Source organism: Acanthopagrus latus, chromosome 2, assembly GCF_904848185.1.
Source record: "Acanthopagrus latus isolate v.2019 chromosome 2, fAcaLat1.1, whole genome shotgun sequence".
In the NCBI taxonomy this organism is placed as follows: domain Eukaryota; kingdom Metazoa; phylum Chordata; class Actinopteri; order Spariformes; family Sparidae; genus Acanthopagrus; species Acanthopagrus latus.
Window position 1 is genome coordinate 3,992,672 of NC_051040.1, and position 18,071 is coordinate 4,010,742.

At 42.2% G+C, this 18,071-nt stretch overlaps 3 protein-coding genes across 3 annotated transcripts in view; 1 reads left to right on the plus strand and 2 right to left on the minus strand.

Annotated features, from left to right (window-relative positions):
* The window catches only part of tyw1 (tRNA-yW synthesizing protein 1 homolog (S. cerevisiae)), a 45,338-nt gene extending 40,746 nt beyond the window's left edge, over nucleotides 1-4,592 (minus strand). The window contains exons 1-6 of the mRNA XM_037071714.1: nucleotides 4,294-4,592; nucleotides 3,924-4,051; nucleotides 3,603-3,725; nucleotides 3,115-3,216; nucleotides 1,658-1,852; nucleotides 1,193-1,486 (exon numbers count right to left, since the gene is read on the minus strand). Of these exons, the coding sequence (XP_036927609.1) occupies nucleotides 1,193-1,486; nucleotides 1,658-1,852; nucleotides 3,115-3,216; nucleotides 3,603-3,725; nucleotides 3,924-4,051; nucleotides 4,294-4,444 (993 nt within the window). The 5' untranslated portion in view covers nucleotides 4,445-4,592. The remainder of the gene's footprint in view (nucleotides 1-1,192; nucleotides 1,487-1,657; nucleotides 1,853-3,114; nucleotides 3,217-3,602; nucleotides 3,726-3,923; nucleotides 4,052-4,293) is intronic.
* Nucleotides 4,593-13,670: 9,078 nt separating this feature from the next.
* On the plus strand, nucleotides 13,671-16,154 carry sbds (SBDS ribosome maturation factor). Its single transcript, XM_037071726.1, has 5 exons — nucleotides 13,671-13,903; nucleotides 14,101-14,230; nucleotides 14,321-14,521; nucleotides 14,634-14,798; nucleotides 14,986-16,154. Exons 1-5 carry the CDS (start codon nucleotides 13,776-13,778, stop codon nucleotides 15,109-15,111), a joined length of 750 nt encoding a protein of 249 aa, XP_036927621.1. The 5' UTR covers nucleotides 13,671-13,775; the 3' UTR covers nucleotides 15,112-16,154.
* Nucleotides 16,155-16,408: 254 nt separating this feature from the next.
* LOC119004634 (claudin-9-like) lies at nucleotides 16,409-18,063 on the minus strand. The gene has a single exon (XM_037071736.1). It carries the CDS (start codon nucleotides 17,672-17,674, stop codon nucleotides 16,991-16,993), a length of 684 nt encoding a protein of 227 aa, XP_036927631.1. The 5' UTR covers nucleotides 17,675-18,063; the 3' UTR covers nucleotides 16,409-16,990.
* Nucleotides 18,064-18,071: the final 8 nt, after the last annotated feature.

Sequence of the window (18,071 nt, forward strand, 5' to 3'; positions counted from 1 at the left end):
TGATCACATAGTTGAAGTGCAGCAGGAGGCTGTTGGCCCATTCAGACTACTGAGCCTGCTGGGATATGGTGTGTGTGTGACCTTGTAATGTTGACAGATGACATCGTAAGGCAGAGGACATTTTCTTTGTTAGACATCAGTTACACTTTCTCTGCTGTTCTTACTCTCATCTTCACCATCTGCTTGCTTGTATTCTGGGTCAAAGGGAGAAGATGGAGTCTATATAACAGATTTGAACTATTAGTGCTACTATATCCTTCAACGAAACTGACTGATTTGATGGTACATATTGAGTTAATTTGTTCAAAGGCTGAAGAATGTGGTTGTGTCCTTTTGTTCTGTGTTTTGTTACGGAGCCAAGTGGACTTATCATGCATTTACTGTCTGTTATAAGAGTTTGAACTACTTTAATTCATTCATTAAAACGTAAATCAAGGTATGTTTCCATGTTTTTATTCAACAGTAAACACTCTCTTATATGACTGTAAATACTGTAATTCATTAAAGTCTTAGGCAGAAGCCAGGAAAGTTTTTTTTTTTTAAATAGGCTTTTTGGAAAAACAACTCACTGTCGTCCTCAGTCAGGAGGCTGTTAGAGGGAACAGCAGTCAGACTGCAACATCATCAGGTCTGTGATGTAGCAGTCTGGATCTTTAATACACTTTGTTTTTATGTTTGCTTATTTCATTTAAATAAGGGACAATGCACAGAAATTCACATGAGCATCATGAGTCAGACTAGAATCACTGCCTTGATACGGTGTGTCTCTGTACTTCAGGCTGGCTGCCGTTTAGATCCATGTGGTTATTGCAGTTGTAGGAGAAATGGCAGTTATCACTATACTGACGCGTATGATTTCAGTGAATCATTTCTAACACCTTTGCTTGGAGACGCTGTACCTATGTTCAGTAAATCCAGATCAGCAGAGCCCATTATATAAAGGGAGATATGATCTGTGACAGGTAACTGACAGGTGACCAGATGCGTTGCCCCCAGTTATAAAGAAAACATAATTGTCAACACCAGAACTCTGCTCCAGGGGCAGATAGACATTCATTTTGCTCAAGGGCACTTCAGCAAAGTGAGCTCAACCGATTGACACAACTATTCACCTTCTGCCCCAAAAGAAAAAAATGTTCGGTGTGTCATTAAAAACACATCAGTGAAATAAACTTTGTTCTTCTGTCTTTACCTCAGAGCTGTTATTCTTCAGCGCTGCCTTCTCCCCCTCCTCCTCCTCCTCCTCCTCCTGTGTGTCTCTCCTCTTGTTCTTACAGGAGCCTCCAGTCTTACAGTTCCCACTGCAGCTCTTCTTCTCTCCCTTGGTCAGAGCCTGGAGGCGGTTCAGGAACTTGACCTTCCAAGCCAGGAAGTCCGCCTGGACGCTGCCATTACGGCTCTTCACCACATTGCAGTCGCCCTCTCCCCTGGTCATGACTCGCATGCCGCTCAGCATCCACAGCCACTTGTCCACGTTTTTACCCACCTGGTGAGGAAAAGAGCATTTAAACATTTCTGTCTGGTCTTGAGTTTTGACATTTTTGACCTGAAATCCATTTCCCACCACACTTTTACATTTTGGATAACCCTTGAATATCTAAAAGCACATTATCAAGCACCATTATTCACACAGAAGAATATGGAAACCGTTTCTCACTGTGTTGTAGTGGCCAACATAGACGGAGTTGCCGAGACCAAACACTGCATATCTGAGGCCTTTGAGGTAAGTCTTCCCGTATCTGAAGTCAGTGGACGCCTCCTCCAACCACTTGCAGAACCACTCAGCGTTCTCTGTGGGCCGTCCGTCAGTGTAGGTGGCCACGAGGAACACACAGACGGACTTGTTGGAGCACTGAGTGGAGACATAAAAGATAACAGGGAAACGATTAAGTCTAATTAAAGATTCATTAAACTCAACGAGAGGAGATCTTAGACATTATTCAACGATATTAAAAAATAGGGATGTGCTCGAGTAGTAATCATTTAATTCTACACATTTAAATTACATATTCACATCTTCCATTAAACGTCAGGTAAATGAGTCATTAGGAACGTCTCTGATTAAACATCATTGATTATCTGGAATAAAGGGGAAAGAATTGTGTAATAATGTATTTCACCACACGGTGGAGCAGAACAGTGACAACAAAAACAACTGGAGTTAAAAACCTGCCCACCTACTTTAAGTCCGAGCAGTATTACTTATGGCAGCTGTGTGATGAATGATGATTAAACTAACATTGATTTGGCCGACTTTCCTCCAAGAATCAGATTTCATGCAACAGCCAGCAGGAAATCAATGAACATTAAACCAAAAGTAAGCAGACCTCGTGTCCTTGACCTCATCTCAACAAACAGAAAACTTCAGCGTGTTCAAACACATAGTGTCTTCTTGATTGATGGCTGGTCAATGTCTGGTGTCTGCAATCATTTCCCTTCTGGAGATTTTCCGTCATTGAAAACTTTATCACGGTCCTATAGAGCAAAAAGACATTTTCTTTCCAGCGGTGTAGCAGCCAACCAATATATCCCATTCCTCTCTTGATGCACCGTCTGTGCCTGCGCCCACAAAATAACAAGGGAGCGCTGATGAAAATAATCCATCTCTCTTCAGCTGAGCAGGATTTGTGTCCTCTGTGACAGCCGTTTGAAAAAAGCTGAGCTGGAACATTACACGACGTGAGGCTTACTGTACAGTTTGTTGTCAAGCTTTCATCAAAAAAAAAAAAGAAAACAGTTATGATTTATTTCACTTTGATTAATTCGTCTCTAATTAAGCCTCGCCTGTAAAAGACACATCGCCAGGTCTTAGAGATTTAATTAACACCCTGGAGCAACTTCTTAGTGCTGTCTGTACACTGTGTTTATCCTCTTAACAGAGACGCCATAATTCACAGATGCATTAATTATTCACTTTGCATTATATAATGCCAAATTCAAGGGTTATGCAGCGAGGAGCAGCTCTGTAAGTTGGCAGGAGTTTAGGTTCTAATTTAAGAGAAGTGACATCCTCAAGTTGAGGGCCATATGTCTCCACATGCTGCTGGGTTTTTTTTGCCATTTTTCTGTGCTTTAATAAACAAGGAATCTTCTTCTTCTTTTTCTTCATCTTACCTCATCAGCAAGCCGATCGTCGGGATCGTAGTCTTTCATGTCTATCACCTCTGCTGGTATTCCCAAAGTCTTCACCTCCTCGGACAGCTCTTGTGCAAAGCTCTAAACAAAAGAAGAGCCAGAGATGATGCTTGTTAGACTTCTCAGAATGGTGTATTTACTTTGTGTGAGTTGCCGGTCTGACTGGCCTTGGATTAATCAATTGTGACCTTTACTTTTGTATCGTGATGAATTAAGTGTTTTTGCAATGTTTTTTTATTGTGTTCACATTTGGTTTGTGATTCAATCAGATTTGGGTGGCCGTGCTTGATGGCGTCATTATATAAACTTTTAACCTCATTTCTGTTTTCCTAAGATTTAGAATATTATGAGCCTTACTGGTCCGCCTCCCCGGAGTTTACATCATGTTATTATAGCATCAAGTTGTTTATATTTTATCATCGTAACCTGGTGAAGATCTGTAAGTGTTCAATAAACAAATTATGTACCTTTGCTGTTCCAGTTTGTGAGCCGTAGAAGATTTTAACTCCTGACAGGTGAACCACAGTGTCTCGGTCATTGTTCTTCACAGCTCTGTACACCAATGTGCCGACATCTTTGGAGAAGCTTTTCTAAAAAACATACAAGGGATGACAAATAAATGTCAGGTATTTTTGTATGCTGAGCTTCCCTTTCCTACTAAGACAAAGACCTCAAATGTTTGGAAACAGGAGCCACTGATAACACAACATACTAACAACAACAGCAGCAGCACAAACTGGACAGAAATGAGCAAGTGATGTGATGATACGAGCAAGTAGAGAATTCACCTTCTTCAGCGCCACCTTCAGTGAGAACCAGATCCCAAAAACAAGTGCAGCAGCCGAATACAAATACAGCCTGTTGTGCCATATCGACATGAAATAGCTCTCAGTGGGGCTGTAGGCATTCTGTGAGACTGGAGGGAGAAAAGACAATGCATCACGTCCTCTGTTTACACATATAAATAAATAAGAACAATAAAATGTTAGCTAGCTGCGTGCGTTTGTCTTTTAATCCAACGCAACAAGACAAACAACATTCAGGTCGGCCACATCAGAAGGCGGGTGACAGGTTAGCATGCTAGGAATGTTACTAACATTAGCTCAAACATCACTTAAAGTTCGTTCCCTGATCCGTTAAAATGTGAAGTGAGCTCACCTTTAGTATCCGAGGAAGACACCCGACCTACGAAGAGCAAAACAACCACGAAGAAACTCGACATGGCTGCAAATTGTGAGGTTATATTAAAGTACACAATCCTCTGCAGCTGGTGCAGTGTATGACACCATGTTGTCTGGCCGCGGAGCATGCCGGGAAGCGTAGTTCTTTGTATTGTTGACGTTACGCTCGAAGCAGTCTTTCAAGTATCGTGGCAGAAATATATAGAAAGACAACAAGGACAATATATTTAATCTTTCGTAACGATCCCCTGAGACAGAGCGCTAATTTACACGTCTGACTAATTTTAAGTTTTATTCAGAATTTCTTAACCGGAAGTGTTGCTATGGCTACATGCTGCCTTGACGTTCACCTCTCGTTTAAGGACAGGGACGCGTTCACATGAACAACAGACAGCGGGTCGTGTCCACGGTTGTGTGTCAGACTTTGTTGTCTTATTAAGGGGCCCACATAAGGCGAGAAAGCCGATATGGCTGTCGACTGCGGTCAGGCAGCTGTGTTTCGTGTTTGCTTGGTCAAATCAGCGGCACCTTTTTTGCAGTGCGCAAACGCACGAACGTTTACGGTAATCGTACTGAAGCCGCTCTGCAGACTGTCAGACTGCAGTCTCACAATCAGACCCATGAAACATACCTTTACTTTTACACTTTTACTTTTATTTAACAAAGTGCTTTTACTGTGTACTTTTCAAGTAATCATGTGTCAAAATCCTTAACATTGAACAAGAGTACATATATTTGTACACACTTGAGCTGAGGTGTCCAGATTACCTGCATTCACCGGTTAACAATATGAAAGTAATGTAACTTGATTACTTTCTGTTAGTTTGGGATTAATAACAAATACAGGCCAGAGAAATGAATCATCAATTAATTAAAAAAAGAGCTTTTTTAGTCCTAATTGTTTATTTGTGTTGGTCCTATAAATATTCGTTTTATTGTTATTTTGCCCTCTATTGACAAGACAGATTGAGAGATCACAGGGAACAGAATGCAGCAAAAGAACCCAGATTGGGTCTTTAACCCATGGAAGAGACAAACCCTGTGGTTACTGAAGGCCTGCTCTGCCAACTGAGCTGAACTGCACTCCACAGTTCTCTGACTCTTGATTGGCACACAGCAGCAAAATGAGTCCCGCCCACAGGCTTTCTGAAGAATACAGGTGGTGCGCGCCGAAAGGGGCGGTCTCGCTCGTTTCCCGCGTGAATTTAATGCATTTCCCTCCAAAACTGTCTGATACCTAATATCAGTCACTGGTGGATCTTTACTCTGGTCAGAGCGTCTCTTCTCTGAGGACACGAACACGGTGAGTAAACTGTTCTGAACGAATCTGCTTTATGTGTCCAGTTACCTGCTCAGCACAGGTGTATGCATGTCTGTGTGGGAGGTGTACAGGTCAGTTATTACTTACTGATCTCAGGTGAAAATCCCAGGTGATTTTCTTTTATATACCAGCAAGCTCTGCATTGTAACTACATTCATGCATTGTTAAAGTTAAGCCCAAAGGGAGCCAGCCTCCCTCTCATGTCTGCGGGATTTGTTTTGACCTCAAGTGTCTCTAAAATAACTCTGAACACGAAGCTGAAGACTTCTCATTTAACTGTGAAGTGTTGAGGTAAATTCGGCTGGAACAAAATCCTACTACATCCAATTATATCCGGATGGACTTTATGATTTGCTCGTGCACCAAACTCCATTGTAATTTTGGTTGTTTTATCTTTGCCGTGTTTATTACATGAAGAATGCACAGTTAATGAAACATTGGTTAGTTTCTCAAAACATATAGGCAGTCTCGGTAAAATCGGCATCAAACTTTTTAAAAATGTATGTATTCTTTAGCATGAAAGCTGGTTAGCTAAAGTTTGCTGGTCAGTTTAAGTGAGTGGTTATGATATGCTATGTTAGCTAGCTGACTTTAAAGTTGTTGCAGATGCACTGCAGGTTTGGGAAACATGTTAGCAGCGGCTTAGCTGCCTTTATTAACGGGTAAGGACACATTAAGGAGCTTATAAAGACGACTGAGTCATTTAATCTTGTTCTTTAAGGGACAGGTTTGCATGTTAGCTACCGTGTGTGTCTGTTGGAGAGTGTTAGCATGACGCCATTATCGTGCTGTGTCATGTTAACTAGTTAATACTAGCATGTTACAGCCAAATATCTGAGCACAGCACAGTTAGCTATCAGGCTCCATGTGTTGTGCTTAATGATGTCTCATTATGTTAGTTTGTCAGCATCTAGAAGGTTATTTTGAGCAGCTAAAATAGTTTATACACACAATATGCAGCCTCACTGTAATCTGCACAGAATGTGTTCAGTGTGTTTGTCTCAGTTCTGGTTTAATGTGTTGTTTAAATCACTGCACTGACTCCCTCTGTGTCAAAAGATAGTCTTTAAAATCATATCACTCTATAAAGCACTAAATGTTTTCAGGACTTAATACATTTAGTTTATTTTTGGTTTACCTTTAAAAAACTACATTTATTAAATTAGATTATTGTTGATTTTACAGGGCAGACTCTTGAAGTGTTGTCATCACACATATGCATGTAGTCATCATGTTATATTAAAGTTCTTCCTCCTCTCTCCAGGTGAACAGTGGACTTCAGCTTCAGGTGGAGCAGCTCTGACCTGTATGGTGATCAGACCCGGAGAGGAGAGACACCTGGTCTAACAAGGTCAGTGCAATATAGGTGCAAAAATTAAAGGCAGAAAGTGTGAGATTTGTCAGTTGCTGTTCATTAATACTCTGGAATCAGCAAATGATTCTACTGCAGCCACTACAGTGTCACTGTTGGACACGAGTCCCTCTCCCTCTTTTTCTGTTTGTCTTATATTAAAAAATAATAATAATAATTAAAAAGGAAAACAAATTTACAAACAAACAATGTAGAGTTTACTTCAATTGGAAATAAAAGAAGGAAGTAAAAGTGGTATTTTAAATGGCTTTTACTTTTAAGTGCTATATTGTTGGCAACTGGCCTTGTTTCAGTTCAACGTGTTAAATGGGTTTTGTTTACTGAGGGGAAATATGAACAGTATGTCTGTTTAGCACACCTGAATTTATTTGATCTCATTTATGTACAATATAAATTAAATAATTCTAAGTAATTTAACATGTATATCTACACTGTTCAGCCACAGCATTAAAACAACTGACAAGTGAAGTGAGCATTGATCATCTTGTTACAATCAAATGTTCTGCTGGGAAACTTTGACTTCTGTCATTTCTGTGGATTCTCTTTGACAAACACCAGCCACCCAAACACCGTTCAGACCAACTGCACCCCCTCATGGCAAAGAACCCAAGGTGTCAAACTGGCCTCCTCATTGTCCAGATCCCAATCCAGTTGAGCATCTGTTGGATGCATCAGAACCAACTCCTATCCATGTTGGGGCCCCCATGGATCGTTCTTGGCTCTGACTGCATCCAGTGGAAGCTCAGTTGGATTGAGATCTGGGGAATCTGGAGGCCAGGTTGACACCTTGAGCTCTTTCCCACGTTTCTCGGGTCGTTCCTGAGCAGTTTTTGCAGCGTTGCAGGCGCGTTGTCCTGCAGGGGGCGCACTGCCACCAAGGAGTGCTGCTGCCATGAGGGGGTGTACTTGGTCTGCAGCTGTGTTTGGGTGACTGGTGTTTGTCAAAGAGACATCCACATGAATGCTAGGACTCATGGCTTCACAGCCGAACATGACATTGGAACAAAATCATCCATGTTATTCAATTCACCTGTCACTGGTTCTAATGTTGTGGCTCTCAGTGTGCACACATGTTAAATACTTCATGAATTAGATCAAATAAATGCATTTTGGGACTGTAACCAGACTTGTTTATATTTCCTCTCAGTAAAACAAAACCTGTTTAAAACACTTCTACTTCCTTTGAATCCTGTGGGTTTTTAGCTGGGACTTTACATACATTTTAAATTGAAAGCTTCATTTATGTAGATTCAACATCAACATTAACCTCAACCTGTTTGCCTAGCAGGCCACTAATAAGGATCATATTCAGTTTCTGACGTGAAGGTGTGTGGTAGTGAAGTTTTTGGTTTAGAAGCGGTTGTTGTTGTCTCATTCATGATAGAGGTGGAGCAAACTGAGCTGTAAACACCAGCAGAATGACCGGAGACATGTTAAGTTCTGTCAGCCTGTGTAAGGTTTCTCTTGAGCAGTTGTAAGTTTGTCTATGTCCTTCTGAGTGTATAAACTATGATGAGCAGAGCCTGGTGTTAACATTGGTGTTCTAATTCATGGTAGAAGTGCAGCGAATTTAGAGCTACAGCACCAGCAGAACTGAGTGGAGACGTGTTGTTTTGGAGGCCTTGTGGTATAGATCTGTCTAGGGACAAAAGATAAGTGACAGTAATACAGTTGTTAGTGGTCTGCCAGGCAAACCTGGTGTTATTGTAATTTATAGGTTAACTTGACCAGACTTCAGCTGTCTTCAATGGCAAATGCCCGAGTGCAGTCCATCGGAGCTGTAAGCAGTGGTTTCCATGAATGGCAGTAGTCAGGCCTTTGATCAGCTGCTGGTATTGGTAATAGCGTATCTTAGGAGCCCTTGTGCGATCCCGCCAACTTACAGGTCCCTCATGTTCAGACACCTATGGTATGGTAGAAGCGTGCACAAAGTGTGCGTGTTTAGCTTGGGCCTCGGCCTGGCTAGGGACATGCTCAGGGCCACGGTAGAAGCTAGCCTGACGCCACTAAAGCGGCTTGGATCTCTGCCCTCATCTGTCCATGACGATTCCCCTCGCGAGTTCAGTGTGTATGGGCGCGATGCCTTTGCCTTGAAGATAATGTTGAACCTCTGTGATAAAACTAAATGAAATAATAAAAAAAAAAATTGCAGGAATTCAATTTCTTTGCAATTGTGCGCAACAGCATCCTGCTTGATAACACCAGGCAGAGATCATTACAAAGCTGTTACAGGGCCCTCGGCCTCACTGCCCAGCAGACCACTGATAAGAATCTGATTGTGTTGTGGTGACATTTTTTGTTTGGAAGCAGTTGTTGTGGTCACGTTTATGGTAGAATTGCAGCAAACTGATAGCTACAGACAGCTTGAGCGGTTGTTTTCAGTTCAGGTACATCTCTACTCGAATGCGCAAATGTGCATTCAAAGAGTGCTTGATAAGCTTTATGAAGCCTTTTGAGTTGTTGTCTTGCAAACTGAACAGCTTGAGTAGTTCTTAGTTTGTCTGCCTCCTTCTGAGAGTATTGAAAGTTTGTTTTTAGTTCTTGTCTATCTCCCCTCGGGTGTGCAAATGTGCGTTCAGAGTGCTTGGTTAGCTTAATGAAACCTTGGAAGTTGTTTTGCTGGAGCAACACCGTGGTGTAAAGCTTTTCAGGCTTACAGTGTTAGCAAAACAATGTTGAGCGCAGTAAGCTACGACAACCAGTCCACCACCATAGAGTTCTAGGCACAAAAATTAAGTAACAGCAACCCAGTTGATACTGGTCTGCCAGGTAAACCTGGTTATCAGACGTGTGTGAACCAACCAACCAGATCAGACTGAGGCCCTGCCTCAAAACCCACAGGATTCAAGGAGTGTTTTTACAGCTACTGGATAAACACATGAATATATATATCTTTAAATATATTTTGCTTTAAAATTTATCTGAACATACAAGTCTTCTCACTGTTAATAACGCGACTCTCTGAGTCCTGCTTATAGCCCCCAAAGTGCATTATTTGACGACCTGAGAATGAGACTCAGAAATCAGCTTTCTTTCTACAGAATTGTTTTGTGAGTATACCGACATCACGCAATTAATCGATTGATTGATAATTGTCCTCCATATGAAGCACACTGGCTTATCTCAACTTTCTGCTTTTAATGCTGGATAACTAAAATTCAATAAAAACTCAATTAATGCAAAATATGAAAAGTATTTAACATGTATATCTTCACTGTTCAGCCGAAACATTAAAACAGCTGACAAGTGAAGTGAGCATTGATCATCTTGTTACAATCAAATGTTCTGCTGGGAAACTTTGACTTCTGTCATTTCTGTGGATCCTCTTTGACAAACACCAGCCACCCAAACACCGTTCAGACCAACTGCACCCCCTCATGGCAAAGAACCCAAGGTGTCAAACTGGCCTCCTCATCCTCCAGATCCCAATCCAGTTGAGCATCTGTTGGATGCATCAGAACCAACTCCTATCCATGTTGGGGCCCCCATGGATGGTTCTTGGCTCTGACTGCATCCAGTGGAAGCTCAGTTGGATTGAGATCTGGGGAATCTGGAGGTCAGGTTGACACCTTGAGCTCTTTCCCACGTTCCTCGGGTCGTTCCTGAGCAGTTTTTGCAGCGTTGCGGGCGCGTTGTCCTGCTGGGGGGGCACTGCCACCAAGGAGTGCTGCTGCCATGAGGGGGTGTACTTGGTCTGCAGCTGTGTTTGGGTGACTGGTGTTTGTCAAAGTGACATCCACATGAATGCTGGGACCCATGGCTTCACAGCCGAACATGACATTGGAACACAATGATGAATGTTATTATTTCACCTGTCACTGGTTCTAATGTTGTGGCTCTCAGTGTATACACATGTTAAATGTTTTTTACAGATACACTCAAAACCTCCCAAAAAAGACTTTGACAGTGACACATAAAATAACCATAAATACACACAAAAACTCCACAAAACACAACAAATTCATTAAAAACTTCCACAAATACTCAAAAACCTCCACAATGACACACAAAACCTCCACAAATACAGAATCTCCAGAGACTCAAAACCTCCACAAATTCATCAAAAACTTCCACAAATACTCAAAAACCTCCACAATGACACACAAAATAACCATAAATACACACAAAAACTCCACAAAACTCAACAAATTCATTAAAAACTTCCACAAATACACAAAAACCTCCACAACGACACAAAAATCTCTACAAGCCTCCACAAATTCATTGAAAACTTCCACAAATACTCAAAAACCTCCACAATAACACACAAAATAACCATAAATACACACAAAACTTCACAAATTCATTAAAAACTTCCACAAATACTTAAAAACCTCCACAATGACACACAAAATAACCATAAATACACACAAAAACTCCACAAAACTCAACAAATTCATTAAAAACTTCCACAAATACACAAAAACCTCCACAATGACACAAAAATCTCTACAAACCTCCACAAATTCACCAAAAACTTCCGCAGATACACAAAAACCTCCACAAAAACACAAACATTTCCACAATGACACACAAAACTTCACAAATTCATTAAAAACTGCCATTAATATGCACAAAACCTCCACAATGACACACAAAATCTCTACAGACCTCCACAAATTCACAAAAATGTCCACAAATACACTAAAAACTTGCACATAATCCCCACAAAACCTGCACAAAGAGACGTGAAACTACCACTGCTCTTCTTTCTCATCTTGCAGGTGATGGACGGTTGAAAGGACGAATCACCGAGACGAACAATGGAGACGAGCCGCCACAGGAGCTGAAGGGAACGTGTGAGTATCTTTCACCTGGACTTTACGAGGGGATCAAACATGGCTGATATATCTGCAGAGTGCTGATGGTCACTGTTGGTTTCTCCAGAACGAGAGCAGCCAGGAGCAGAAAGTGTGGGCAGAGGAACAGGCTGCTGAGGACGAGCTGGACGACAGTTTCCTGAACTGAATCCTGATTTCCTGTAATCAAGTTTTGTGGACTGACGTGTTGTCTGGTTGGTGCTCGGGCCAGGACAGGAAGGCTCTGCAGCAGGTGATCCATCCATCCACAGAGCATCCGTGACGGAGGAGAAGTGAGGTGACTGATCAGAGCTCAAAGAATACTGAAAAGACTAAAAGAACCAAAAGTAACTGCTGACGTAGCTTCTGTCCTCAGGCTGTGAGACTCCTGAACATCCTCAACAACACAGACTGCTTTTGGTTTCTGTCCATCTGTGATGAAGCAATAAATGAGTCAAACTTATTTTATAAGCCAGGTGTTGTCAAATGTTTTCTATCAGATCAGTAGGAAATGTTGTGCTGCTTGCAAACAGACTCACACTCTCAAAAACAAGAGTGCCACCAACCATCAGAAGCTCCTGTGTTAAATTCCAAACTTAATGTCTGGAGGAGAACAAACAGTACCAGTTTTATTAACTTCATTGTTCCCGATCTACATCAGTTCATTCAGAATCTCCTGTAACATTTTGTCAATAAGAGTTTTGGTGTTTTAAATACGAGCAAGAGGTGTTTTCTTTATTTAAGCAAACTCACAAACATTCTTTCATTCATCAAGGCAGAAACTCCTCTCAGATATTAATGTTCCCATCTTTGTTTTTAATAAGTAAGTATTTTGTAGTTAATGAGCACGACTGAGGGTCAGTCTAATGTCCATCGCTGTTGGACATTTTGCCCCCCACTCTCTCTCAGACAGACAGCAAGTGTCACGGAAAATAGTTATAAAGCATTTAACTGATTGTTCAAGAAATATAGGCATTCATAAATTATTTATTAGTCTAAATTAAACAAAATTACAACATTTTCAAGATCATTAATTAAGGATTTTGACAAAGTATTACTCGAATTGCACACAGTAAAGGTACTTATAATTATGCATGCAAATAGTCTGGGAAGTAAGTGCAGCAGTATGTGAATCTTGGACTGATTATGGAAACAATGTTTTTTTGAGGGGGGGGTCTCACGTTGACCTTTACTTTGAAATCCGGAAGTATACCTACGTGATACCATCAGTTCATTACTGGGAATAATTACTATAAAAGTATCATGTATCATGGGTCTGATTGAGAGGCTGCAATCTGACCCATAGTTAGAGCAGCTGCATTATTTACGAGTACCGTAAACATTGGTGCATTGTCGCACTGGAAAAAAAAAGTTGCCGCTGACTTGACCAAGCATGCGCGAACCACAGCTGTGATGAGTCTTCACTGCCCTCTAGTGGTCACAGAGAGGAACTGCAAGATCAAATTAGTCAATGCGGAAGTGACAGCGTGCCTGAACTTCCGGTAGATACTTTCAAAATACAGAGACCAACGTTAAGACCAGGCGCTAATGAACATAAATTAATCAATGTCTTCTCTCGTTTAAACTCATGATTCTAAATGTGCTCATGTAATGATGTAATCCACCAACCAAACGTTAAGCAAACCACAGTAGTGCGCTACATATTCGTGTAAAGTATGTTGAAATATAGAAAGTTGTAGTGACGCACTTGAACAGTACACTTTACACGATTATTGTATTATTCTTATCGTTATATCCTATTTTAAATAAGTCATTAAATGTATTTTCGATTGCTGTTTTTAAAAGATAATTCACCAAGTATTTACAAAAGACGAAAAAAGCGGGAGCGGAACTGTTGTTCAACGTCGTTTCACTGCGGATGCATTTGAGAGACGTACTCGGCGCTCAGCGAAGGCGTTGTTAACTGTCCGCGCAGCTTGTTTGTTTTGGACGCATTAAACACAAACATGTCGATATTCACGCCAACAAATCAAATCCGGCTGACGAACGTGGCGGTGGTGCGGATGAAAAAAGGAGGGAAGCGGTTTGAAATCGCCTGCTACAAGAATAAAGTCATGAGCTGGAGATCAGGAGCGTGAGTAACGTAACGTCAGCACCCACACTGTTCTAACCCAGTAGTTAACTAAATGGTTATTATCTGTTTAGGTTAGTTAGCTGGTTTGTGTTATAAAGGTCGTATTAAACCAGTCAGTTAAATGCCTCTCGAAGCTTCTTTGTGAAACTACGGAGAACAAACATGTCTGAATCCAAAGTGCTCGTGTGTTCTTCCAGAGAGAAAGACCTGGATGAGGTTTTACAGACCAGCTCAGTTTTTGTCAACGTATCCAAAGGACAGGTGGCAAAGAAGGATGACTTGACTAAAGCGTTTGGGACAGATGACCTGACAGAAATCTGTAAACAGGTACAACATGTTTTTTCCTTCCACCTCATTTACACACTGTATCCTCTCCCACTTCCTCTCATTTTACCTGCTGTTTCCTTTTTTTCCCAGATCCTGGCTAAAGGAGAGCTCCAGGTGTCAGACAAGGAGAGGCAGTCTCAGCTGGAGACGATGTTCAGGGACATTGCGACGGTCGTGGCAGAGAAGTGTGTCAACCCGGAGACCAAGAGGCCGTATACAGTCAACCTGATTGAGCGGGCCATGAAGGACATCCACTACTCCGTCAAGACCGGCAAGAACACCAAGCAGCAGGTCCAGAGACACAGGAGCTTTATTTGCTTGTTTTCTGACTTGGAAGTGTGCATGAGAGTGTGAAAAAGTCTCAGTCAAGTCCTCACCAGCTGCTCTGTCTTGTCTCTCGCAGGCTCTGGAAGTGATCCGGCAGCTGAAGGAGACCATGGAGATCCAGAGAGCCCACATGAGGCTGCGGTTGGTGCTGCCAGCCAAGGAGGCCAAGAGGCTGAAGGAGAAGCTGAAACCTCTGCTGCAGGTCGTGGAGAGTGAAGACTTCGACGAGGAGCTGGAAATGGTGAGGAGTGATCCACTGTACAGTTACTGAATGATGTGGCACAAACTAATTTAATTTCAAGACCGTTGATCTCTGCGGTGGGGGAATTACAGTCAGACACCAGCTGAGTGCTCGCTGCTTTCACTCGGATGACTTTAGTCTTTTGTCGTCTCTGTATTCACCGTGGCCTCTGTTTGTCTCTCCTCAGGTGTGTCTGGTGGATCCCGGCTGCTACAGGGAGATCGACGAGCTGATCCGCTGTGAGACTAAAGGCCGAGGTTCTCTGGAGGTCATCAGTCTGAAGGATGTGGAGGAGGGAGATGAGAAATTATAGTGAACCGAGCCAGTCAGGACTCTGCACCTTATCCACACTAACAAGCTTTCACTGCGGCACATCCGCTCATTTAAGAGACTATAAACATGAAGATGTTCATGCTCGTTTCAGCGCTCCCTGTTCCCCTGCCTCTCTATATTTTAAAGGATTTATTTGACTATTATTATTTACCAGATTTGTGTGCTGGGTGGACTTTATTTTGAAAATACATGGGAGTGTTTATACCTAAACTCACAGATCAGAACATTTCTCCAGGCTAATTTCAGTGTCTCTGGATTCTTAACAGAACATCTGGACAAAGTATTTTTGCCTTCCAGCAGCCTTGTCATGTAGTCATGCTCAATATTCAGTTTTTATGCACAATTCCTTAAATCTAATAAGTTATATTTTGTCATAATGAGTGTATTTCCTCTGTCGCAATAAATGTTTAACTGAGGAATTTTTTTTCTGTGTATACAAACTGACTTTTCTCAGATCAATGCAGTCGATTGAGAATGAATGAAATCGACTTTGCAGGAATCTCATTCTCTGTCTTTGACTTTAAATTATTTTTAAAAGGTGTTTTTTAATTGAAAAATTGTATTTTCAGACGAAACAAGACACATTTAAGTATAACTGCAGAAATATGAACACAAAGACCTGAAGAATCAAGTCACAGTGAAGTAGCTAATATTATTATTTTCATGCTCAAACTGATCTGAGGGCTGTGACTAAACGTTTGGGCACATGGTGTTGAGTCATCTCTGAATCATATCTTCATCATTTGATGCAAAAATAAGGGAGAAGAAACATGAGGAAACACGGATGTTTTCCTGTCAGGTTTCTATCTTCGACTTCTACTTAGAACGAGAGAAACAGTTCTGAGTTCACTTTTACTCCGTACAGTCGAACTTTGTTTCCTGTGTTCATCTCACCATCTTTTCTGTGTTTTACCCTCCAACATTTGTGTTTATTTGTGTTTAGCCTGAAAATTCCAGTTTTACATCTGATAATTTTACAATCTCCTCTGAATAGTTATAAAGTATATCAACCTGCTCACAAGACATTGGCTGCTTCTTCTTGTGGTTTTTTAATATTTAAATTTGTTCCTCCAGTGCTCTGTGGCTCAGTGGTTCTCAACTTTTTCGAGTTTTTTTAAAAAGAAGTTTTTGTGGTATGTATCGCGTCAGTACTCTTGTAAAATATGTTGTTTCGTTCTTTCTCTACAACCAGCTGAACCAATGGCAAAAAGAGTCAGAACAGCTATAATTTAATACTTAAGAACATCCAATAACTTCTGTAAACAAATGTATCTGAATGTTTTCCAATGCTTTATTATTCCACAGTGTCCTTTGGTGCAGAAGAATTCATCTCAGGAGAAAACACTCTTAAACAAAAGCAAAACAAACATGAAACTGCATCACTCTAATGTAGGGCAATGTGTTTGTGCAGTACAGCATTTAGTCTGAAGATCAATATCAGTTCTGTCACATCTAATATATAACTGTATTAAAAGAATCAGAGGGCTTTAATGTTGTAATATCAGTTACTGCATCAAGTAAAGCACACAAGTAGTATTCTACAGTAATATGGAATCCGGGGGGGAAATGGTGATTGAATGGAAAACTATACTACACAGTACATTCAGTTTGTTAAATTGAGTAGTAATGGAAGAAAATTCAAAGTGCTATTCACTCACACCTCTATCAACAAACCTACATGACACTTCCCTGTGCTGAAACTCTCTAATGTTCATGCTAATTGAAGCCAGTGCATCACAGCTCAACATGTGCAGCCACACGTTTCCCTCAGCTGTCCAATCTCTCCACAGTCATTTCACACATTAATGATTATCCAGTTTAAACTCTCACACCCTGTTAAATATTACACCACAGTCCCCTCAGATCGGCTCTGATCTGCGCTCGTACTGGCTGTTGGTGAACGCAGTCCTGCTGATCCTGCTCAGCGGGTGATTAGATTCATCCTGGAGATTCGGGTACCCGCTCCCTCTGCTGCCTTCAGGCTGAGCCACCTGGGTCTCCCTTGTGGGGCACCTGGTGGTGAGGTACGCCCCGCCAGCCAGCATCAAAGCAAAGGAGATCCATCCAAGGTACAGTGCAGGTCCCCAGTCTCTCCTCAGCAGTTCAGCCCCCTCCAGTGGCTGACTGGTGTGATGACACGTCCAGGCTGTGGGGATCAGCAGCAGGATCCCAGACAAAACAAAGAGAGAACCAGAAAACACTTTGATCTGACCCCGCTGAGGGAACCACACTGCTCCCGCCGCTCCGATCACCGAAGCGAAAGCCCCAGCACCCACGGCCGCCATGATGAGCGCCCTCCACGTCCGAAAACTTCCAGAAAGAGACATGAGAGACTGGTAGAAGGAACAGTGCAGGCTGCCATCGTGGTTCAAGTCCCAGTGATCCCACTCCAGCCACACCCCGTCCCAGTAGGCAGGCAGAGTAGCCGTGGTGTTGTCCAGGGTGCCGCTCACCTTCCACAGAGCCAGGCAGCGTGTCAGAATGGCACAAAGCCACCCAGTGAGGGCCAGACCGAGGGCAGCGAGCTCCAGCTGCCGTTCCATGACTCCGGCCGGCCTGCCTGCTCCTCCTCTTCGCTGCAGGCCTAACCAGAAACAGCTGGCAGCAGAGCGGGGTGGGGTGTTTTTTTAACTAGTGTGTGCACGAGTGAGGGAGAGATAATAACGCGTGTGTGTGTGTGTGTGTATGTGTGTGAATAGGTGTGTGTGTGTGTATGTTTTGCATGTCTGCTCAGAAAGGGGAAACCAGTTTGCTGGTATTCATGGGAGGAAGAAGAAGAAGAAGAAGAAGGCCCTGGGTGGAGGAGGGAAATCCCTCTGTTTGCTCTGCCATGGTTTCAAAACAATCCCTTTCTCCCTGTTTCTGCAGCGAGCGGACAACAAAGGATCCACTGTTGTCTGATTCCTCGGCCTCTGTGTCATGTTTCCGAGGGAATTTGAA

Coding starts and splice junctions, on each gene's coding strand:
- sbds (XM_037071726.1), top strand. CDS start 13,776: ATGTCGATATTCACGCCAACAAATCAAATCCGGCTGACGAACGTGGCG. Junction 13,904..14,100: donor ATGAGCTGGAGATCAGGAGC/GTGAGTAACGTA, acceptor GTGTTCTTCCAG/AGAGAAAGACCTGGATGAGG. Junction 14,231..14,320: donor TGACAGAAATCTGTAAACAG/GTACAACATGTT, acceptor TTTTTTTCCCAG/ATCCTGGCTAAAGGAGAGCT.
- LOC119004634 (XM_037071736.1), bottom strand. CDS start 17,674: ATGGAACGGCAGCTGGAGCTCGCTGCCCTCGGTCTGGCCCTCACTGGG.